Source organism: Pangasianodon hypophthalmus, chromosome 22 (assembly GCF_027358585.1).
Source record: "Pangasianodon hypophthalmus isolate fPanHyp1 chromosome 22, fPanHyp1.pri, whole genome shotgun sequence".
In the NCBI taxonomy this organism is placed as follows: Eukaryota; Metazoa; Chordata; class Actinopteri; order Siluriformes; family Pangasiidae; genus Pangasianodon; species Pangasianodon hypophthalmus.
In genome coordinates, this window is record NC_069731.1 from 17,048,796 (window position 1) to 17,073,113 (window position 24,318).

The window sequence follows — 24,318 nt, forward strand, 5'->3', positions numbered from 1 at the left end:
AAAAAAGAAAGGCTGCTGAGGGTATGACTACAAATGACCAACAGATAAAAAGTAAGACAAGTCATTTTTTAATAAATAAAAAAATGTAACCTAATGTAAAAGGAAAATTGCTGTGGTGTAGTGGAATAAAACACTTTGGGGCGCTGGAGTATGCTGGAATAGTCCTTTAATGGAGTGTAAACACACTGAAGTATTGAGTATTTAAACAAAAATGAACAATAATTACTCACATTCGAGTTTACCCTTCAGTATGTTAAGTATATGTGTATATATAAAACATAAAGGCAGCAAATCTACAGAAACCAACCATCCAGTAATTACAGGTATTTAAATGGATAAGACACGGCAACTTCAAAATCATGCTCATGTCACAACAAAATGAATAATCACATAAGATTGATAGTGGTATACTAATATAGCACAGAACAGTTTTTTTTTTTTTTTCAGTAAAACGTGTCCGTCAGTTCACTTTGCATCTGTTCAGTGTTCCTGTTCCTATAAATAACACACAGCTGAGACACAACAACATGCCTCAGAGTCCTTTGGGAGGCTACACGTCATGTGCAGATCTTGAGATCTCTGGCTTTGGGCCCCAACTGACCGTACTCGGGCCACTGTGTTTCACCCTGCACCCTAATGGGGAATTGAGGAACTTGACCCTAAGAAGACAGATCAGCTGAAACAGGAGCAACCGGATCTGCACTATGCCCTCTTCCAAAACCCTCGTTTGTACTAATGAAGCATGTCACTCTTTCCAAGACACATTACTAGCACAAAGTGAAGTGTTAAAATGATTAACTCAGAAGTGGAAAAGTGAGATTGATTCAAAATTTTTTTTTTTAAAAATTATAGTTTCTGAAACAAATGACCAAATTACATGAAAAGTGTTATGGTAAAGTGTTGAGCTGTACATAAGCAGATAATTAGCCTTGGTTGACATTTAAAAGACTACAGACCATAGAAGAACTGCAGCAGAATAATGAATGCAGACACATTATATGACATAACTGGTTTATTATGTGCTTTATTGGTATTTAACAGCAGGGACTCAGAGAATAAAAACTTTTTTGCAGCAACTTTCCAGTGTCAGTGGTAATAAACGAGCAGGACTTTGTTCACTAGTTTTTGCATGGTGTGTGCACCTCGTGATGCACCACAAATCTCTGCTGTGCATCGCTCTGAATGGACCTAACAACTCATCCTTAACAAAGGTAACAAATTTCTCTTGTTTGGACATATTTCATTGCTTTTTATGTGATTGAAGACATTGTTATGTAAGTATAGTAATAATCCTGATTCACATATAGCATTGGATTGTTGATTAATAAGACTTGGCTCAGGTACAACATGTAGTGTAAACTCAGCAAGTTAAATAACTTAGTACATTTACCGACACTGAACTGCAAGTTTATTCTCTATCTGATAGTTATACCTAATAAACTGGCCACTCAATTTATATATGTATATACTGTATTTACACACCGAGTTTTCAGATTATATTTTATACTTTTGATTCTGCACAAACTATGCTGTAGAGAGAAATATTAACATTAATGAATGTGATACAAATTTTGTCATTTGATCATCTTAATGCATCAAATCAAACCTCACCAGAAATTAAACGATGGTCAAAAATTACCAAAAAAAGAAAAAAAACTTTAACAAGGTTTTCAGGTGTATGTTAGTTTATACCAAATCCGATCATGTGACCTGTCATAAATCAGATCTGTAACACACCTAATGTGTATCCTGTGTACAGGTGTAGTGGTGTGTGTGTGTGTGTGTGTGTGTGTGTGTGTGTGTGAGATGGGGACTAACCTGCGGAAGACCCAGTCTCTGAGGTGTGTTGCCACTGAGCACGCTCTGTCCTGGACGGAGGCGGGACTAAAAGACAGGAAGAAGTCCGTCTCAGAGCTTGTGGCACAGTGAGAACTGTTTACAGTCATCAATACATTTTTTTAACTTTTAAAGACCATGATAAGATGCAAAACTGATTAACAGTACAGTTTTATTTTTAGCACAAACATATATCACGTAAAAAAAAGAAGAAGAATATTCTTTATGGGCCAGGAATTATCAACAAGTGTCTCTAAAATGATTTTACATACAAAATGAAAGTTTGACTCACCAGCATTTAAAAGAGGTTTCCAAATTATGACCAGGGATTATAAATAACAATAATCTGATATAATGATAACAATAAAACACTGAAACACTGATAAGTTACTGAGTGTGTGATAAAAGTATAATGTTGGTTCAAAGTGTCACAAATATGGTGAATAATTTATAGCTGATTTGATGCAGACTTCTGTTTTGTTCCCTTCAGATATCAGAATGCGGTTACTGGAAAAGCAACAGCAGCGGATTCAGTGGAAAACAAGCAAAAGGTGAAAAAACAACATTGCTCGTTAACTAATTAAGTGGATTGATAATTATGTAAGGAATACAACACAATGGGGCGTGCCGTTATAGAAAAATAATCAACGACAGGGTGGTGGGCTGCAACAGTTATCAGTTAATGTTACCACCCTTAAATTAATTTTCCTACACCAACACATCTCAAACTCTTACATCACAGGAATTTGCCAATGCTAATTTGCCATTTTTTATTTATTAAAGAGTGACATGTCATACTTTTCATTTGTTTATAATTACATTTTAATGTTGTTAATGTTTGTAACATCCACAAAACAAGTTAATTCCTGTTATCACTTATATTATAGCAGCGATAAACGGTCATTCCCTCAACTCTCTTTTTACTCTCTTGTAGTTAATAAGACAAAAATTTTACCTAGAAACCTCATAAAAACCTCAGAAAATTCACCTGTCCTGAAGTCAGTGTGGAAAACTGAACATTACAGCTTTACCGCTGACACTGACACTGGAGACTCCTTTCATAAATACTAAATAAAAGTCTCCTTACAGAAAACTCACCATATGAACAATTACACACATTATTTAAATCCAGTATGTGGATCATTCACCATACAAGTCCTTGTGCAAATAGTTAGTCAGAATATGAATCAACACCTTCTGACCAATCAGATTCGAGAATTCAACAGCTGTTCTCCTGCAACCCAGAATGATTTGAAGCAGTAACATGATGGTATAAATTTATTAAAGCAGCATCAAATGATCTATTTTTCTACCTGCTCTCTTCCAGCAGACCCTCCAGTTTGCTGCAATCCCCATAACAGAGGCTGAGACTAAACTGGAGACTCTGATCCAGAGAAGCACTAAAGAAAGACCAAATGCTTGGGCTGATCGTAGCACCAACACTCATTTCACACGCAGTAAGTCGATGGAGTTTCTTCCTCCCCAAAGAACCATAAGCACAAGCGCTCTCAGGGAACTCTTTGAGCCAAAGGTTGCCATGCAGCCCAAGAGTGTCCACAAACCAAAGAATACTGACAAGCCACAAAGCACCCCAGTCATGGAGAATGCTGGGATCAATCATAAAAGCACTGAGGATCTGCTGGTGTTTATAGAAGAACACACCATTAACAACCACGAGAAATCAGTTGAACCACCAAAAGAGAAAGAGGAGAATGTGACCCCAAAGGTACCATGAATGGCTTACTAGCTAAATATTAAGAATGAAAGAATTAAAGCTTATTTATAAAATATTCTTTTTTCTTATAGGTGGTGAGAGCTCCCTTGGCGGAAAGAAGAAAAACCACTACAGGAGTTTATACTGAAAGAAACATTCCTCAAACAGGTCAGTACACTTAGTACTTCAGTCTTTATACATAGATGACAAGTGTTTATAGTGAAAACATGTTTTTTTTTTGTTTTGTTTTGTTTTTTTTTCAAAATTAAGCCAATTGAAATACTAGCAGTCACAATATAAACACACATTTGTAGTTTTCCAAGCAACACTGGGGAAGCGTCATCTGAATTTGATCAGTCAAACCTACATTTGATCACATGACATGAACACAAGCCCTTTTTATTTTCTTGGCTTACCATAAGGTTAGCATAAAATACTGTTTATAATTACACACTATAATAGTTTGGCAAGTACACTAAGCTAGGCAATTAGTAGCTATATGTTGTTAAATTAAGTAGCAATCCTGATGGTTAACAAACTTTAGTCTTAACTATTGTGTAACTAAAACCAGTAGCCATTTTCACGATCAAGCTAGCTAACATTAAATTTATTGTGTAATTAAAGCTGTCTTCATGTGGGATCAGAGTTACTCTTCATATATGTTCTCAATCTAAAAGTTGCATATAATTGTCCTTTTAAGCTGTAAAATTCAAGTGTGAGCTACAGAAACATCTTCAATCCCAGACTTTATGGTTTGTTACTGACCTTTATCCTTCCAATTTCAGTGATTGATGCTGGCAATTTCTTTAAAAAAAGAAAGTACTATGTAATTTTGGTAGTCGGTCTTTCACTGATAAAACACAGACACAAGTAGGCTTACATCTCTAACAATTTGTTACATTATTTACATTTTTACAATAGAAGGAAATGTTAGGAAAATACCAAAGTAGATAATGCTAGTCAAGTTGCTAACATTTCTGATGCAGAAAGACTTCGTAATTATAACATTGCAAATAGGAAACAAGACTATCCAATGAACATGTGCGGCATATGAACAGGAGCCAGGTTTGCTAGGAAGCTAGGTAACATTAGGCAAACTATTATGATTGTGTCATATGATTGAGTTTATGATTGACTTGAGTTAGCTGCAACCAGTGATGATCCATCATCGTAAAAAGTGCCACGACTTGTACATACGTTTATATCTGACAGAACATACTGTATTTGGCTAAAGTAAACAAAAGACCTCATGTAACTGTTCTCAAATGAGCAAAGCTAGAGGCCTCACATGGCTACACAGCAGCTAAAATAAAGTCTAAGTGACTTCCAGGGTCAAGTGGGATATTGAAGGTGGGGGATAGGATGGGGGTTATGGTATTTTTCACCACTATATGCTCCAGAGCCTGACTGACTCAGCCTAGTGGGGAAATATTAGGCCTAAAATAACCATGGCCTATGAGGGACTGGGATAAGAGAGTCAGCTGTCACCAGAACACAGGCAGCCATGGGCACTTTGACATACACAGAGGACACACACTCAGAGGCATAGCTAAGCACCACGCAGCACGGACACAGTGGCAGTAGCAAAAAATTTCAGTTAGGGAATTAAAGGACAAACAGGGAAGAGTGTAGTCGGGTGAGTAATTCTATCTTACATGTTACTTCATATGCATGTATAGATTATTATTTCAGATTGATGACATTCATGACATTCATATTTGAAATGAGTAAAGAACCAGCTTTGGTCATTTTCTTCCATGGTTTTTAAAGTTTGTGATGTTTTTGCAGCATGTACAGCATGTACTTACTGCATAACAAAAATGATGTTTCAGGATTAATGGTTATTTGTGAGTCACTTCTATTATCTAAAAAATCTAGTATTTGAAATGATGTATTTCATAACCACATCAAACATGCTTCAATTAAAACCATTAAATAAGTCTAATTACTTGGTCAAGCTGACTTTACCATTGGCATTCCTCTTAAATGTGTATGAAATGGTGTATAATTTCACATACTGGAATACACTCTTCAGATCTTCTACCGCCATCCATTCAGCTTCAGCCTTACTTGTCTATGAGTGCCAGCGACATTGCATCTCTAAAAAGAAAAAAAATTGCTCATATAATCGCATGCTTACTCGCATCCCAGTGAGAGACAGATGTATTTTACATCCAACACATTCTTTTGTACTTTTTCATCCAAAGAGCAAAGTTACAGGCAGAGTGGTCACAGATGCACAGGCGCAGAGTGGTCACAGATGTTTGTTGGTCTTTTTTTTAAATAACCTAATGTTGTATTCATCTCTCTATTGTACCATAGACGATAAACGGAAATCAATTGCAGACTTCAGAGACAACTCCACTCTGTATGGACGGGAGAAGTTCCCTATTTCTGTCAAAGCCATCTCCGCACTATATCTGTCTAAAGTGGCAGCTGCAGACCCAACAGGGAACCTTTTAAAACCAGTTTGTACTTGTTTCTGTTCTTCTGCTCCATTTGCTGAACCAGAGGTCAGGGAATGGGAGAATGGGTCAAGCAGAAACAGCTGGGCCTTTCTGCCTTGTTTTCCGTAGACATCAGTCACTGGACAAACCAAATTTATGAAAATAATAGTAATTAGACAGCAGAGCCTTAGAAGCTGATGATATTAAAAAAAAAAAAAAACTGGCAAATTTAATTTTTATGTAGACCATATTATTAGCACAAATGAAAGATAACAAGTTTTGATTAAGTAACTTAACTCAACTGGAATAATCCAGTGATAAAACATAAATAATTCTACTTTTTACATAAGTAATCATATTTATGGTGTAAATAATTCATAATGCACAATACATCCATATATAAATATATATTTTTTTACTTTTCTTTTTTTCAGAAACAAGATTGTACTTCTCCAACCGGACCAAAAGTTTGCAAGGTAAGAAAAGAAATTAATTCATACACGTGTTTTTCACTGAAAATGCTTTTGAATTCAGTTAGAAAGTTAATATTGCCTGTAAGGGTCTGTCTTATGTAGTTGTATTTTTGTAAAGGCTAACCAAGGTCACATTAATAACATTGTGAGGCACATAGAAATGAGTCACTGTTTTGGTGTTCATTTGTTGCTCTTGTGTCAACTTACTAACTTGCAAACTGAGTCACTGATCTACTAAAGCCATTAGCATGTATAAAATGTGTGTTTTATGACCTTAAAACTTTAGAAAAAGTGCCTCTGGGTGGGAGGGATGGTGTTCCCCACTCCCCTGTCAATCAGAGAAATACTAGCCAATTGTGGGTTTTGTGAGCTCATGTAAATGGAAGAGGGTAGTTAGCACTTTTCTCCAAGTGTGTCATGCTGCCTTGTGACATGACACATACAGCAATTCAAAAAATGTGCTGGCTTCATATACTGTATCCTAGAGGAAGCATGAACAACAATTTAAAAAGCATGTGGTAGTCGTCATTCTCCCTGGTTAACATGTGATAGGGGAGAGCTACTGCAGCTAGGGGTTGGGACTTGGCAAAATTGGGAGAACATGGCAAAAAACATCCTACACGATGCGATATTTGCCCTGAATTCAATATGACTTCTAAATATCACTGCTAACATGTTTAGTGTTATACATTTCAAAAAGCTAGACTACAACTATATGAACAACCATACTAATGATTTCACCTGGACTGCTGGAACATTTCATATGGAATGCTGATTTCAACGGCATGTTGGTTTGCACCCTAACAACTGGTACGTATTCAAGCTCCGCATGTTGCATGAATGCTTGGGTTGAGGAGAAATCTCTTTTATTGAAGACCAAGATGATGACGTAGAGCTTAACACTTTGTTTCATCTTAAGATGGCTGATGTGGCACCAAAAGACTTTGAGCAAGCCCCATACTCAGAAGATGATTCAGCACAGCCAGATCTAACCTTTCCCATCCTGCAACCCGATTCCAGGGCTGACAGCCAGTCACCCATTCCAACACCTCCTTCAAAAGAGGTTATCTCTACACTGTATGAACAACGACAGAAATGTGAGTTGAGGCGACTCCTGAAACACACCTGCCCTGAGCTGAAGGGCCTGGGAAACATGATGGACGAGGAGTTTGCTGACATATTAAACTCTGGCATTGCCACAGATATCGCATACCAGGGCGAGGTCCAGTCAAGACGTTGGATATTTGAGAATGGTACTGTCAACACCGGAGAGTCCCACAAGCAAACACATTTGATGGAGAAGAGCATTCAAGGAGAACACACATTTGAACAGCTCTTGAATTGCTTTAAGGAAGAAGGGTCCATACATGGCACCAAACAGCCAACCAGTCACCCAGAGACTGATGAGACCCCACAAAAAGTTGGTGAAGCATTTACCCAAGAGGAGAACTTCAGGGTGAATGTTAAGGCCAAACGGAAAATGTTCGAAGGTCAGTTAATTGAAACTTCAAGAGAGGACCTAGATGATGTCTTTCCAGGGAGGATTGTTATCTCAGAAGATGAAAAGGGAGCAGTACAAAAGCAAAAGAGAGACTTTGAAACTTACCAAACTGGCACCACCAAAAGAAACAGTGACCTTAGCATTATAGATATTACAGACATAGATCAAGATTGTGGTGAAGTGTATCTAGGTATATCTAGAGCCAAAGAGGTTTTTGAAAAGGGGTTTGACAATGAGAACAGCTCACCACCAAATGAGAACATAAGCACAGAGGATGAAACTCTAAAGACAAATGTAAAGAACAGAACCAATATGTTTGAATCAACACCTCTGGACAGAATCAATTGGCAAAATGATGCAGAATCAGATACCATGGATGAGAACATGAACAAATCCTTAATTTCTCTTCATGGCTTCAGTGTCATTCATTCTCATGGTGCCCTTCTTGAAGCCAGTGAGGCTGGGCATGTGAGAAAGGCAAACTATTGCTTTATCCAGGAAAAAGGTCCAGAAATTCAACATGAGGAAGTGGTTATGGGAAGTATGAAGAGTATTCTGCTTCAGCTTTTGGCAAGAGTAAATCTTAACCCAGTTATAGTCTTCTTAAAAGAGGATGATCAAGGAAATGTGGAAATCAAGAACATAGACATACCAACTCACCAACTACCATTCACAGTTAACCAAGACAAAGAATACAGAACCACAAACATGGTTCAGGTCATCGAAGACCTACTTGGTCAAGAAACATGTCTCGGAAAAGGAGTTTTAATACAAGAACAAGCAACGGGATCTGTGGAGACATTAGTTTATGTTCTTTTTAGACATGACAGCCATGATGGAACTGTGATGGTTCGAAATTATGAAAATATGTTTGAGCCAAGAGAAATGAATCTTCTGATAAGTCGAAACTGTGATGTTCCCCCCAAAATGTGCAGCCCACCACCCTTCACTCAGGGTGATGCCTCAATTTCAATCAGACATGATGAAAACAGGATAAGCAATGTGAAATTGTTCCAGAACTGTATTGAGAATGGAGATCTGGGTTACTTAAAAGGTCTGCAGAAAAGTCCAACAGATGAAGACGTAAGTGTCAAGTTTAGGCAAGAGGAGCAAAATGTCGTGATTGCACCAGGTAATCATAAGATGATCAAAGCAATGTTTGTTACAAATCCAGAGCATGATGGGTCATCTTTGCAGTCTGAGAAACATGCCCAAAATGAATTAAAAAACAATATGGAAATGACGGCAAATGGAGGATATAGTCTATCAACTGATGGAGAGTTTGAAAAATGTAGCGTTGAAAATGTAGATGAACCTGGCAGAATGTTCAGTCAAGATAGAAAAGAGATGTGCAGTGAAAAAACAGATGAAAATATTGTAACTCTGCCAGAGGTAATTGACATGGTGGAAAATGAAGCGTTGTCAAATCTTCAAGCAGCTATCATGAGTCTCCAACAGGCCACATTGGAGGCAAAAGCTATTCAACAAAGTGTTTATGAGAAACAACACGATACCTGTCCAACATCATCAGAAAACCAATACCTCATAGGAGCCATGAATGAAGAGAACAAAGAGTTCTCACAGAATTTTGAAGCTGAACAGCAACAAGAAGGAAGAGAACAGACCCTGAAAGGCAGTGTCCAAGCAGCTCTGGATTCTCTGAAAAAATCTAGCTTTAATGTCACCAAAGGGGATTTTAAAGCTGCAATGATTTACAGGAACTCAGGAAAAACTCATGCTGGGCAAAAAGCTGATATAATTGTCCCCTCAGAAGGGATCAAAGCATGCCCACCCTCCCGTCTGCCTGGACAGGTGACTGTCGAGACACAGCATGAGGGTGCTGAAACTAGCCCATTTCAAGGCCAGCTCACAAATAAACCGTCAGCATGCTCCCCACTGACAAACCAAACACACGAACAGGCTTCTCTTCAGAGAAGTAAAAAGGCTCCTGGACTTAAGCCTGCCATTCCCCCCAAACCAGATCATTTAAAGACAACCCCTAGCTCCACCACAATGGCCAATAAGTCTGCAACCAATGCAGGACATCTAAATAATACCAAAGCTGAATCAAACTCTGCAGAACAACAAAGTGCAGAACTCACAAATCTGAAACCAACACAAGATGACTTCTTGAAAGTGCCACAGAATAATGGAGATACTGAAATACCTTGTGGTTTGACAGTCACCGATATCCAGTCGAGCCAGGATTGTATAACCATGAGCAGTCCTGAGGGAAATGCAGCCACAGAGGAGAAGAGGGACCTGATGCTTGAAGTAAGTGGGGGCAGTTCAGGGTTTCAGGCTTCCCTGCAGAACTTTGGGATAAAAACAGGCCAAGCAATGCCACCTGTGAAGCCCAAAAGAATCAAAATGACCACAGATAGGACTGTTGTAAATCCTGCTCTTTTGGGACCTAACTGCAAACCAAGCAATGGTGAACATAAGGAACAACCAGAGAGCAATGTGACAATGAGGGAAAAGAAAGGTAGAAGAGAGAGTGAAGCAGAACGAAGACAGAGGCTATCAGTGCACATGGATGAAATCATGAAGGGAAATGCAAATGCAGCCATGGAAATCTTCGACAGGCTGAGAGAGCAAGAAGAGCTGAAAACTATCCTCTATAAAGTTGAGGAAATTGAAGGAGAGGCCAGTCAGGATGATGGTGACCTCAGAAAGATTTTTGAAAGTGTACCAGATTGGGTTGTGCCACAAAAGCATGTAAATCCCAAAAATGGGGTGATGGAAAAGGAAGTAGGGAAATCTGAAACAGTCTGTGAATCTGAAATGTTATCCTCCATGCAGGTAGCATTTGGAGACCTTGAAAAAGCAAGTGCTGCAATAATTACTTTAAAAGAACAAACATTGTCAAGACTCATGGAAATAGAGGAAACCATTAAGAAAGCGCTTTACTCCGTCTCTACGCTGAAATCTGACTCAGACATTGTAGGGCTGTCTGGTCTCTTCAAGGAGTCCATGATGGCTGGGCAATATTTGCCCATTTCAGGTAACATACGTAAAATTAGCATTGGGTCAAGCAAATCTCCAAATCCTCAGAGTCCGAATAATGTAGGAGTCTCTCAGAAGAGTGCTACAGAAGAACCAGGAATGCGGAAAGTAGAGAACTCGAAGTCAGAGCTCAGTCCTCCAGAAACTAAGCCAAGAGCAGGATCTCCTTCCTCACCTTCTTTTATTTCTATCCAATCCACTGCCAGAAGGAATACAGAAACACCAGCATCTCCAAAATCTCAATCCTCTATAACAGCTCTGACTTGCTACAACATTCCTGCTGAAAAGGAAAAACGACAGGTCAGTACACTGGAAGTGCAAACAGGCCCCAAGGCTGAGACGGTCATTGGCACCAAGACCATCAGAGAAAAGTATGAAGAAACAGACTGTTTTGGCAACAAGTTCTACTCTTCCACAACCTCTACTGTCATGACTACTCAGCCTGATAACAAAGCATGCTTCAGGAGACAGGTTACAACCAATCCAACCACCACTGAAGTTGTTGCATATCCAAGAATCAACACTCCCTCTATTAAAGGGGGCCAAGCACCTTCATGAGGAAGCTATGAGGATGGGGTTAGATAATTTGATATTTATTATTCTTATAAATGGTTTTCAACTTTAGTGGTTCTGTTTGGTTTTAAAATTAGGTTTACACTCTTATAAAAAGTGCTCCTTAAAGGTTTCCTCAAGGGCTCTCTGGATGGATTAATGTTCTAGTGACGTGAAGAGGTTACACTTGAAACCTTGAGAAAACTATGTGGACGGGGTTAAATGATTTTATATTTAATATGGTTATTCATGGATTTCAATGTTAGTTAAGCAGTTTGGTTTCATAATTAGTTCCTCAAAGGGTTCCTAAAGGGTTCCTGAAGGTGTCTCTGGATGGTTTAACATTCTAGCATCCTTTATTGGTTGTACTTGAGACCTTTACTGAAAGATAAATCTCCAGTTGTAGGATTATACACAGAGGGTTTAGAGGTTCTCCCAAAGGGACAAAACAAAGGACCATTTAGGGGGCTAGATGGAACCTTTTTGTGGAACCACAGAGTGTGTCTTTCAGTGTTAAATCAGTGTTCTTGTTCCACAAATGGAAATGTATTCTAATTTAAAGATATATAAAACACATTATCTAATCTCTAATATAAAGATTTAAACACAGCAATGTTTGTTAAAATTAGCTTTTGTAATTTTGTACTGTAATGGCTTTTACAGTGAGAAATAACTATTTGTGTACTTTTTGTCATTTATCTTAGCCCATTCCATAATATCATGTTGTATTAACAGTGAACTGACATAGGACATTCTTTTTATGGTGTACAATAAATGTGAAAATGATAATAAATGTGAAAATACTAATAAATTGTAACTGGATAGAGAACCTTGTTACATTATGGAAAGTTCAACCACATTAAGACCTTGTCATAAGAATAAAAAAAGTATGCCTACCATATTTGCCATTATATGTATATTTGATTAAAAGTTTGGGATAGTGCTGCATTTCCAGTAGATTATTATTATTATTATTATTAGTATTATTATTATTATTATTATTAATACAATTAAGTTTAAGCTTATACAAATCAATAGCACATGCTAGTGGCTTGAGAGAACTGTGATCCACATCCAGTAGACAGTACAGTATTTATGATGCCTGATGTGCCTGTAGTTTCAGCCGGCCACTCAGGACAGGTGCACTGCATGCCTGAAACCAGTTTACTCCATGGAGAAAATAGCAGCAGATAAACATATTTTCCACAAAAACTGTTTCTGCTGCAAGCACTGCAACCAGAAACTCAGGTAAGAATCATAATTGCAACTTCTGATACTTTAATGGAAGCTGGACAGAACCAGCTGAATGTTAATGTGGTCAGTCTGCTGCCACCTGTTGATTGAAAGCTGCAAGTCTTATGAGTTAGTCTTTCTAAAGCTTCAGGAAATTGAATCAAATAAATAATAATTAATCAACAAAATATTTATTTACTATAGTAGCAGAATATTATTAATCAACTGAACTGTTGCCAATCAAGTTCCAATCATGAAATTCCACTTTCAAAATCAGGTTTTACTCCAAATATCTAAAATATGTACAGTTAAATCTTGCTGTCAAAATAATATATTCAAGTGCCAGTAATAGACAACAGAAATGTTTTTGAGTATTTTAGTACTAGTATAACATTTTATATATATATATATATATATATATATATATATATATATATATATATATATATATATATATATATATATATATATACACACACACACACACACACACACACACACACACACACATACAAGAATTTTTTAATGTAAAATTTTCTACAATTATGTATTATATATGCAAAACTGTATCACAATACTTAGATTTGTCTTACTAAGTAATTTTTCTCTTGCATGGCTCCAGTCTGCGTAACTACCACCACCCTCTATGGAGAATTCTACTGTGTGTTTCACTACCAGCAGCTCTTTAAAAAAAACGGCAACTATGATGAAGGCTTTGGCCACGAGCAGCACAAGAAACGCTGGCTGCTGAACGCAACGAACAACACCGACCTCTTATAAATCGAGTAGGTAAGGAAGTGTGCAGAACACTTTGGATACAGTATAAATTATTGGATTCTGTAAATGGATGTTTAAACAAATTCAACAGAAGATAAAAAGTACAAACTATTCTTAACTTTCCTCTGTCTGCACTGGGGTTTCAGGTTTTGAGATGGATGGTTGTAACAGCTCTGAAGTACAAAACTGGCCATGACTGACATCTCAAGAGAATGTTGGAGCATTTTAAAGTCTTTTTGTCTGAAACTAAAACTAAATTTCCTAATTTCTTAAAATGCATGTGTTTCAGGTCTGACATTTTTGTACACAAATTTTAGAGATTTAAAGTGCCTTCAAGGATTCACCCGCAGTATAATCCCAATAAAAGCCATTTCTGTTGCAGGCTGTAACATTGCAAATTGTGAAAAAGTTTAAAGGGGGTGAATACTTCTGTAAGGCACTGCATACTATAAGGTATGTACAAAAGTAAAGATTTGGATAAAGAAACACTCCATAAGAGGCATTATATGAAAATAAAATAAAATGAGAATTGATATTTGATTCATCACTATTAATTGTACTTACGATATAAAAAAACCTTATACTTAATGCTAGGAACCATGCTAGGTTTTTCACAATAAGTGTATCTAATGTGTATTGAAAGAAAGGTATCGAAAGAAAGTAATGATACAAGACAATAAAATCCATCAACCTCAATAAAATCACAAGAAGTGTAACTTGACACACAAATGATCACACAAAATGTGCTGTCACTCTTTATTCCGTGAAGAAAATACATTTTATAATAACATCTTCTTCAGTCAGCGGAACTGGTGAAGTGCTTCTGCATTTATTTCTATGTTCACTAGAAATCCTTCATAGTCAAGTGATAGAGACTTACAGCTGTATTATGTTTTAATACTAAACCTTTGGTCAAATATACAACAGAAAAACGAATAAAACTCATACCAATAGTGTCATCAAGCTGCTAGACTTTGGGGCTATTTTACAGAAATACACATTTCAGGGTTTTTTTGTTTTTTTTACAGCACATTATTTGTCCACAAGCCGTTCAGCAGAATGTGCAATTCATTGTCATCTTCGTCATCATCGGTGTCATCACAGGATTTTTACGACAGGCATACTTTGGTCTTTTAGTATTCTGATGATGACATGCGAATAATTCTACACAGGTTTATGAAATTATTTCAACAAACACTGCTTTATAATTTGGTGATCCTTGGTGACTCTTTAGTCATTTCTTGCTGGTTACCTCCATTTTCAACATTTCCCTTCTTTGATTTCCTACAAATAAACATATGAAAACATTTTTTAAAAAAGCATCAGATATATTCATTTCAGAGGTGATTTTACATCTTGGTAATAACTCTTGACTCTGAAGTAATTAAAATGTGCACGTATGTAAAAATTAAATGTAAAAACTGTATGTCAACAAATCAAGGCTGTATCCACTCACACATTCTTATCCATGAGAGCGTCAGTGTGATCCAGAAGCTCAGTGTTCAGGGTCTCAGGAAGCATAAAGCAAAGCGCTCCAGCCAGAAACGGCAAACTCCCATAGATTACCATTGGAATGGCGTGATGATAGACATCCAACAGACCAATTAGAGGAGCCAGAATCCCGCCCACACGGGCGAACATGGCGTTTAATCCTGCCCCATTCTGCCTGCAGCAACAAGGTTAACAGGTCAACCAGGGCAAAGACAAACTATGTAAGCAAAAAAAGAAAAAGTGCTGCAGAAAGCAGATTGCTTCATGGAAATAGGTATCTTGTATACAAATATAATGCCATATTAACCTGGAAGGTAAGTTACTCATTATTTACCTCACGACAGTGGGGTACAGCTCAGCAGTGTACACATACACTATGGTAAAGGAGGCAGCAAGTGAGAATTTCCCCAGCACCGCTATGACAGTCACCACTACCGGGTATTCTGGAAGAAAAGGTTTGAAGTTAGAGGCTTCAGCACATGCAGTACATGTGACATGCAATTGTTATTGGCTGATTAAACATAAGAGATCGGAATATACAAACTAACTCATTCATCCTCACTAGCCCCTTTACCCTGGTCAGGGTTGCATTGGATCCAGAGCCAATCCCAGGAAAACTAAGCGCAAGGTAGAGATACACCCTGGATGGGATGCCATGATACTAAGAGAATATCACATCAACTTCATCTAAAAATGTTTTATACATGTGCACACCTGCTGGGATGGCAAGAATGACCAGACACGCAGTTCCCCCAAGGAGCAACGCTGCACTTTGAGATTTTTTTCTGCCAAAGCGCTCAACGAGTGGGTAGCAGCCGAGGCGAGCAGGAAACTCTGCAATGCCGAAGATGAGCTGCGTCAGGTAGATGTCCAGGCCAAAGTTTCCCACATTCAGACTGATTCCATAATACACCAGGCTGATCACAAACCTGCCAAAGGGACAAACCAATGACCAAAGAGGTTGAGTGGAAACACCAGAATGCATTTCATCCTGGGATTAATGTAAAGATACATATTTGCATTGTACAGTATTGTGTGTTATGCAAAATATAATGTATGCCCGGAATATAGGAGTGGTTTGTGTAGTTTACCCTTTTTCATATAAATATTTGGATAAGCATTGCCAGCACTGGTACTATTTGAACTTACCAGATATAACACATGATCAACGTCCTCTTTCTCAGACTCGCCACTCGGAAAAGGTCCAGCATGCTGCCAGTTCTGACTGTGTTCTCTGCCTCCAGCTGACAGACCGTTCATTCATGTTACAAATTCCATTAAAAAAAATACAATTAAATGTTTTGCTGAGAGACACTTTAATTACCCTTTCAAGCAGAGATTCTGAAACTTTCCTGCCGTTGACCCTGGCTGCATTCAGGATTATCTTCTTGGCTTCCTCCTGTCTTCCCTGGGTCAGAAGCCATCGAGCCGACTCTGGCAGGATCCTTAAAACAGAGAGCACTTACAGATTTGGCGTACATTTTTATTCAAAGAGATTTACATACGAGACAGAGAGCAATCGAACCATATACTTGAGCAGTTGTGGGATAAGGTCCTTGCTGAAAGGCTTCACAGGGGTCTGTGGTAGTCCTGACAGTAAAAAAAATAGAAGTTCTGCAAAAACTTCACTACTGAACTACCAGGTACCACTAGCTTCTACTATATGGGTTTATAATTTGTTCCATACATTCCAAAAAGACCAGATATAAAATCACAATATGTTTTCACAGGGATATCTGAGATACAGAACCTAGAGCCTTGATATCATTGATGGTATATTAACCCAACCCCAGAAAAAAGAAAAAAAACACTGGAATGGATTTCCACAGCAATCGTTTTTGAAGACCTTAGTTTAGTAGACTGCAAACTGACCCACCAACATTAATGAAGGATTGATGTAGGTTCAGAGTGAAAGCCCTACCAGAAATAGACGCCGAGGATCAGGATTGGAGCAGACACAACTAATTGGAGGATCCTCCAATTGCGGATGCCGAAGGCCAACCCGGACAGTACCATCAGCCCCAGGGCATAACAACAGTGAGACAGGATGGTGAAGAGGGCCCGACGTGATGGACCACACCACTCAGGGCCTACAAAAAGATTAGCCATCTTTTGACCTGCTAGAGGAATTATCCTAAATCTAAGACTACTGCATATGTTTGGCATTTATAAGAAAGTTAATCTTAATAATGATAAAAAAAAAATTCTCTAAAGTGATGGCATTAAAAGGAATGGTATGAATTACATGCTCCATCAGTACCTATGATGTTGGTAGTGATGGTGATGCCAGATATAGTGACACCAACCACAAAGCGAAGAGCAATGTAGACGTAGAAGTTGGGGGAGAAAGCAGCACCCACACCGAACAAGAACTGCAAGGTCAATGAGAGTAGCAGGACAAAACGCCGGCCATATCTGCAGGGGTAGACCACATGACAAAAATTTGCCTGTTGTCATTACTTCAGCTCCATGTCCGCAGAGGCACTGGTCTGACCCCAGTGTTGTGACATTCAGTGAAAAGTATAGAACCAACAGTGAATTTACTACTAAGTGCGTCCATTCCCTAGGTTATTTTTTCATAGGAAGCACACATACTTGTCAGCCATTGGTCCAAACAGCAGAGCTCCAAAGAGGAGTCCAGCCATGTAGATAGATTGCGAGGTCTCATTCAGACTCTTACTGTCACACACCAAGTCAAACTAAAAGAAAAAAGAAGAAAGGGAGTGAAAATGTCAAAGCAAGCATGTATGCAATATTTGGTCTCCCAGCAGCCTTCTACTTTCAAATCCATTTAGCATCCTAAAGGGTCTTCAACTTGCCCATTGAGGGAAAATTTTATGTAGAGCCCAAAGGTTTTTCCTTTCACCAAAGTTTCAAAGTAGGACCTGTTTAGAAAGCTGGTTACTCATGCAAGGAAGCCTTGAGGAACCTTCTCCAGCTCCAATTTCTCCAGCTTCTGCTCCAGCTCTGCCTTGTTAACACCCTGGACCACTGTTATCATGTCTCTTCTCATGTCTCTTCTATTAGTCTAATCTGTTGGTGGACAAATACCTCTTTATTTCCACTGTCTCCATGCAAAATTTCTGATTCCATGGTCTGACAGTTCCCAAGCTGTCTTGGCCTAAGTTCTTAGTTTTTTTTATTTTTATTTATTTATTTTTTTTTTTTAAGTTTCTTGCTGTTCTAGTTGTTTATTTCTGTTTCTGATCTTTATCTTGTGTTTTGTATTAATCTCCCCTTGTCAAACCCTTGTTCTTTTTCCTTCTGAACCCATTATGGACAATGACCATCAATTTTGGAAATCCCAGAATTAAAGATAAGGGCCTCCATTCTGGTTGAGTGCTGCTTTTGCTAGAATAATTTGTTTTGTTTTATACCAATAGTCAGCCTTGACAGCTGGAAACTTAAGATAATGGCTTTTACTAGCTTATTACAAACCTAACAACTGCAAAAAAAAAAAAAAAAAAAAAAAAAAACTCCACTGGTGGAGATCAAATGGTTTGTGATGAGCAAGGCTCTACTTTGTCAAGTGAAAGTAATGGTAAGGGAGAGCCTAGTGTAAAAAAAAAAAAAAAAAATTGCATTTCCTTTCTCATTTGGTTATCTGATAACCAAGTGTGCAGTGTCTGCAGTTTGGGATGGGTGTGGGAGGCTTTAGACTGAAAAAGCTTGAGAACCACTAATCTAGTGAATATATTAAGGTTCCTTAGTTATTCTTTGACTAGATAGGAGTTTAGTTTCCTAAAGTTCTACTAGGAAGTTTTTGGTATGGTTCCAACCATTAAAGGTTCTCCCAAAGGCGCAGATATGAGCTCATGCATGCAGAAGTGGGTAGGTAGCACTTTCCTCCTTATGTTGCATGAGCAGCAGGTGGAAAAGATGTGGTCGGCTGGCTTCACGTGCCTCGGAGGAAGGACGTGATAGCCTTTGCCTTCCCTGGTTGCTGTTATGTGAGAGATGCCTGATAGGTGGGAATTGGCCATGACTAAAGTAGGAGTAAAATCATGGGTTAAAAAAAAAAAAAGTTCTCTCAGAGGGACAAACCAAACAGACAGAGCTGTGTACACCCCATACCGTTATCAAGCAAAATACTAAATTAAATTCAAAACAATAATTTTTAAGAAAAACATTTTACCTCAGTAATTAAGGTGCTACTCCCTTGAGGCGCTTGGTAAATCCAGCCATCTCTGCATTTCTCTGTAGCATTAAGTCCATAGGCTTCAATGACTTCAAGTTCAAGTTCAACAGGAGTGAACATCTGACAGCTCTCATACTTGCTGGCTGGGTCTTTAGGGACTGTCAAATTTAGCTGCTCCTCATAAGTCAGGTTCGGCCCTTGTTTCCGAATCCAGTTAGTATTGCAGTGGTGTGGGAAATTAATGCCAGTAAACACCTGGACAAACATGTGAAATGCTGAGAAGATGTTGGGGAGGCATATTACCCCAAGCAGGCGCTTCTGGAATGGGCCGAATTCCCCAATAGCTGATAATATCTGGCTAAAGTCGATCATCTTGATCTGGAGCAGAGCAATTCCTTTGCAGTTAACACAGCAGTTTGCCCATGTGGAGATGAATTAATCTTTAAACTGGTTCAGGCTAATCTAACAAACAGCGAACATGTGCACACACATTTGTGATGCAGTATACTGTAAGAGTAAGCTAGGGAAAAACAATGAAGAGACAAGTTAAATATTTTCTTCTTCTTAAGTTCTTGTAGTAAGTTTCAAATAGAAAACAAATGACTGAACCCATTCAGCAGTTGCCATTAATCTAAGAGACTCTAAGGATCAAGCTCCAAGCAGTGTGTGAGATCTCTACAGCTGTCAGGGACTTTGGAGCACACAAAAGCACGTGTGCAAGAAACTTTGACACTCAAGTGACACACAAAAAAAAAGCAATCAGCAAAGGTAGAGCCGATATACACGTGACTATGAATAACTTAAATTTACCACCTATAATAAAACAACAATGGTTAATTTGTAATATGCTCTTAAAATATGTGCAAAGAAAGGAATAATAGAAGTCGATATGAGATCTTTAATTAAAAAGGAAACATATAGCCGCAAGAGGAGAGCTGTGGGGTCCAAGCACCCTTCACAAACATCACCATTTTTTCAAGATATGGAACAAAACAAAATGCTGTAGTGGCAACATCAGGGCAATCGGGTTCATCTCGCTTTCCCAAGTAGTGGGGTGAGAATACTGACCCAATTTCTGTACAATGTCTGTACAATAATATGGCTTGGTCTGCATGATCAGTTTTGGAGGAAGAGGTGGAAAAGGAGAAGAAGAAGAAGACGAAGAAGGCTAACACAAGCAAGAGAGTTGTTGGGCACCTAGTATCAATAAACATGAAGCAAAACCCTCATGAATACAAATAATCATCTATATACAGTGTATCGCAAAATTAAGCAAACTGAACATTACGCAATACATGAATTTGGCTGAAGTTACACCTATTCTTAAATAAAAAGAAAACAAAAACGATGGAAATAAAAACCTTGACTAACCCCCAAAGAACGCTTGTGTATAGTAAATTCAAAATTGCTCATAAGGGAAAGAAAAAAGAAAAAGCACTGCATATAATCAAACAGTACAGAATGTACAAGCACAATATGTTATCGCAGGTAGAACAATTATCTCTTTTGCTTGTAAAGGGTGTCGTAAATACGTAGGCCATAATCTTCAAAAATGCTGAAACTGAAAATTTTACATTTTTGTTCTGGACTTCAGCCTGTAACGCTGGATGTTCGGTTCTGCATCAGTAACCCCAAGGCTATGTGATATTTAATAAGGGCTCAATTATTGTATTAAAATCCATAATCAATCATTCCCTAACTGATCTTTATCGAAACACACACACACACACAGTCAACATCACTATACTGATTCAAACAAGCTGATATGTTCATTCTTTATTGATTTTTAAAATAATCAGAGAAACATGCATCCAAGTTCAAAACCAACAAGAGTGCGAATGAGCGAAATGAAAATAAAAACCTAACGCAAAAATTAAATATCTTACAGTTGGATGTTATTGCCTGTAATAATCTGAGTGTGAAGGTCGTCTGTCCAAACACTACAGCATTGCTATAATACATTTCAGCAAAAGAAAAGATGGGATGGATGTGTGAGGTTTACAGCAAAATAGGGGACGACGTGATCATCAATGAATTTTTTCTCAATATTTTAATAATGCTGGTGAATGGCACAATAAAGGTTTTTTTTTTGTTTTTTTTTTTAAAGATTTTATTTCATATTTCTTAATGGAATTCATGACATCAGCATACAAGGGTACTTGATTCTAAATATTCAATAATTCAATATTACATTTGATTTATTTGATTATATCTAACATTTTAAGTGCCTGGAGTGATTGAGAGTGAATTATGCTCATCAAAGGTAAAAGAATTAACAAGGCCATTACTAGGAAACTCGTACTATAAATAGGAATACCACAGAAATACTGGATTTCTGCCCAAAACTGATGCACAGATGGTAGAAAATCAGAAGTGAAGGCTGCTTCAAACTGAAAAACATGTTCCAATCTTCATGTAAGTGTATGAAAAACCCTCCACTTTCCCAGTGTTAACATGAGTCACGTGAGCCTCAGCATTGTTATGGCTGATCGAAGGCAGATGACAGCAGTCTTGTGTAATCTTTCAAATTCTTACCAGTAATTATAGTGAACACTATTACATTTCAGGTTTTCAGGAGTGAATAAAAGCAGCTGTATACGCAGATAACTGGAAACGAGAGACTGATATGCATGAAAAAGCTCGAGCTTTTCGATCTTTACGTGTTAAAGCAAGTCGAGCGGCTTATCACTATCCTGCTACTGTGGGCGTGAACTATGCGATACATTCAGTGGGGCGGGGGTTATAAATCAGACAGACCTCCTCCACACGGAAAAGGAAACGGCTATGTATGCTCCAATCAGGATTTAGAGGGCGAGAACAGAAGAGCTAAAGAGCTCAGTGTGCTTTGGCAGCCTGGCGTCACGCCCCACAAACCGCATTCGTTAAAGAAGGAGGGGATAGTGGGAAGGGGGGAGGAGGGGGGGTGAGTGGAGGGGAAGGCAAATGAGTGAAACAACCAATATAAAACCCAAATCATGTTATTTACAGGCAAGAGAAGATTCAATCAAGTACTGGTTCAGCCACATCAGTGGGAAAAAGAAAAAGAAGAAAACGACAGACGCCGGTAACACCAGAAAGACAGACACGTGTTTTTGTTTTGTTTTTCATCCACAAGGAACATCGTTCATGGTATAAAACCAATAACTTAAATTTTCACTGAATAGTGAGTCTCAAAGATGTGTAATATGGTCGGGAAAAAGTGATTTTTTTTTTTTTTTTTTTTTTAACTTACATTTCCACACAGGACTGTACACAAAAAGGACCTAAAACCCTAAAATTTTCAGATGGGAATATTTAAAACCGAAAAGGTTTTTTTTTTTTTTAATTTTCTTCAATGATTGCAGAGAGAGAGAGAGAGAGAGAGAGAGAGAGAGAGAGAGAGAGAATCATGCCAGTGCCTAATTAACTCAATAAATTCATTACCAGAGGTGGACAAATCAGTAGCCTGGGTGCCCGGGACAAGCAGGATTTGTAACCAGGCTATTACTTCTTTATTTGTAGTTGCCTGGCAGACAAGTAGTTTCAACAACCCGAAAAAGAAAAACCCCTATTTCTTTCTGACTTTAGCAAAACAAACATTTGTATTTAGTATGTAGCTATGTTTAAAGCTGATGCGGTGGTGAGATGCTCCTCGATGCTGTAAGTGTCCCACCGCCTGCTGCACTAAACACACAACCTGACAAGTGATCTAGTTGCCAGGACAACAATTTTTCCAGTTGGATAAAGTGCAGCGCCCAGCTAGCGAGACTTGAATATCTTTTATTCGCAATGGGAGAATCACACAGCTGAAACACTGGCCAATGACTGACTTTTAACTGAAGTCGCAAACACGACATGCTACATTAGAAACTTTGTTAGAATAGTAGAATAATCATGCACTCATTTGTTTCTTTACTTAGTCTAGTCAGTTTCCGGGCAACTAAAAGCACACTGGAATGTCCACTTGCCCGGTGAGTTTACTCAATAAATTTATGATTTGTCCACCCCTGATTAGGTACAAGTGTGTCTTCTGTGTGCACCCACTCGTGTACGCGGGCTGCTAAACAGCAGAATGTTTGCATTGCGATAATAACCAGTGCATCACGCAGACAAGGAATTCTGTACAGCAGCTGAGAATGCAAAAAAAAAAAAAGTGCCTAAGAACATCAGTGATTCACGAGAACCTTCTGAAAGCAGATTCGCAGATTCGTCTGGTCATGATAAGGCTAAGTGTGCTGGAGTAGGGCACTCATTTCAGTTGAAGTGTGCTAGCTGTTTCCTTCAGACCAGAGACCATTAAAAAAAAAAAAAAAAAAAAAAAAAAAGGAACTACATGTAAAAAGTTTGGCTAGAATAGTTTTTCTTGAAAAACTCCACAGTTCATGAGGACTTTCTCCTTAGACATGCATTCAGTAGCTCTTGAATATAAGGCATTGTTACATTAATCAACATTTTAGGGCGTTAGTTCAGATTGTGCAAATGTCGGGACGTATATTACAGGAGGAAACAGAAAAATGGAAATGAACACAATGTGGTTGATGTTGAGGGGAAAAAAAAAAAACATCCTTCTACATATACACTGTAAACTTTAGTTGACTGTTTCCTATAGATTCTGATCTCATCCTTTCACCCCAGTGCCTTCCACAGCTGGGAGGTTTTCGGTTAAATCCTATGGGCTCACGACACGGTACGGTTTTCTTTGGCAGAAGTGGTATCTCAAACGGTTGGCAGGGGATGAATGTGTCATTCTATTGGTGTGGTGGTGGTTTTTTTTTTTGTTGTTTTGTGTTTGTTTTTCACATTTTTAGGCAAGTCATGGTCCCCGAATGGAGGCAAACTTTAACTGATACTGAGCTGAGCAAATCCCATGAGTTTGACGTCGTCAGGAATCTCTGAGCCTTCAACGCCAGATGCCTGCAAAGACAGCAAAGTTAGTACTGTTCCTGCTTAACGGTACTCGTTTCTATAGAAACAAGCCAAGGGTTTTTAACTCACCAGCTTAAAAGTGACATTTTTATTGGCTTGAGGCTCGTCGACTATCTTCTGCAGATTAGCAGCAACTTTATATTTAAAAAAAAAAAAAAAAAAAAACATATTGATGATTAATATTCATCAGTGGTTTTCAACAACAGCAGTTTAAACTCTCCCTAAATTTTATAAAACGTTTTTGA

General features: G+C 38.2%; 3 protein-coding genes across 11 annotated transcripts in view; 1 reads left to right on the forward strand and 2 right to left on the reverse strand.

Annotated features, from left to right (window-relative positions):
- Positions 1-440: 440 nt before the first annotated feature.
- LOC113541068 (xin actin-binding repeat-containing protein 1) lies at positions 441-12,425 on the forward strand. Of its 4 annotated transcripts, XM_026937855.3 has the most exons (8): positions 441-1,211; positions 1,760-1,925; positions 2,327-2,387; positions 3,164-3,562; positions 3,643-3,718; positions 5,873-6,018; positions 6,432-6,473; positions 7,390-12,425. In XM_026937855.3, the coding sequence occupies exons 2-8, from the start codon at positions 1,807-1,809 to the stop codon at positions 11,533-11,535; spliced, it is 4,989 nt and encodes a 1,662-aa protein (XP_026793656.3). In that variant the 5' UTR covers positions 441-1,211; positions 1,760-1,806; the 3' UTR covers positions 11,536-12,425. The 4 variants fall into 4 exon arrangements, with proteins under 4 accessions (XP_026793656.3, XP_053083782.1, XP_034153995.2 ...); XM_053227807.1 differs by lacking the exon at positions 441-1,211 and having other exon boundaries at positions 1,547-1,925; positions 3,167-3,562; XM_034298104.2 differs by lacking the exon at positions 441-1,211 and having other exon boundaries at positions 1,549-1,925.
- Positions 12,426-14,270: 1,845 nt separating this feature from the next.
- Positions 14,271-20,787, reverse strand: slc22a13b (solute carrier family 22 member 13b). The gene is made up of 10 exons (XM_026937858.3): positions 19,166-20,787; positions 17,626-17,729; positions 17,291-17,445; positions 16,952-17,120; positions 16,355-16,475; positions 16,180-16,274; positions 15,745-15,959; positions 15,365-15,473; positions 14,996-15,205; positions 14,271-14,823 (listed from the first exon to the last, which is right to left on the reverse strand). The coding sequence occupies exons 1-10, from the start codon at positions 19,538-19,540 to the stop codon at positions 14,742-14,744; spliced, it is 1,635 nt and encodes a 544-aa protein (XP_026793659.3). The 5' UTR covers positions 19,541-20,787; the 3' UTR covers positions 14,271-14,741.
- Positions 20,788-20,929: 142 nt separating this feature from the next.
- Positions 20,930-24,318, reverse strand: part of oxsr1b (oxidative stress responsive kinase 1b) — a 52,796-nt gene continuing 49,407 nt past the window's right edge. For all 6 annotated transcript variants that reach the window (XM_053227809.1, XM_053227808.1, XM_053227813.1 and 3 more), the window contains 2 exons: positions 24,143-24,207; positions 20,930-24,061 (listed from right to left, as the gene is read on the reverse strand). In XM_053227809.1, coding sequence (XP_053083784.1) covers positions 23,987-24,061; positions 24,143-24,207 — 140 coding nt within the window. In that variant the 3' untranslated portion in view covers positions 20,930-23,986. The remainder of the gene's footprint in view (positions 24,062-24,142; positions 24,208-24,318) is intronic.

Bases quoted from the DNA above. Each gene is read 5' to 3' on its own strand.
- LOC113541068 (XM_034298104.2), top strand. From the start codon at position 1,741: ATGTGTATCCTGTGTACAGGTGTAGTGGTGTGTGTGTGTGTGTGTGTG. The intron at 3,719-5,872 runs GTCAGTACACTT...ATTGTACCATAG, and splicing joins AAGAAACATTCCTCAAACAG to ACGATAAACGGAAATCAATT. The intron at 6,019-6,431 runs GTTTGTACTTGT...TCTTTTTTTCAG, and splicing joins CAGGGAACCTTTTAAAACCA to AAACAAGATTGTACTTCTCC.
- slc22a13b (XM_026937858.3), bottom strand. From the start codon at position 19,540: ATGATCGACTTTAGCCAGATATTATCAGCTATTGGGGAATTCGGCCCA. The intron at 16,275-16,354 runs GTAATTAAAGTG...ACGGTCTGTCAG, and splicing joins CAGAATCTCTGCTTGAAAGG to CTGGAGGCAGAGAACACAGT. The intron at 15,474-15,744 runs GTGTGCACATGT...CTTTTCTTCCAG, and splicing joins CATTCTTGCCATCCCAGCAG to AATACCCGGTAGTGGTGACT.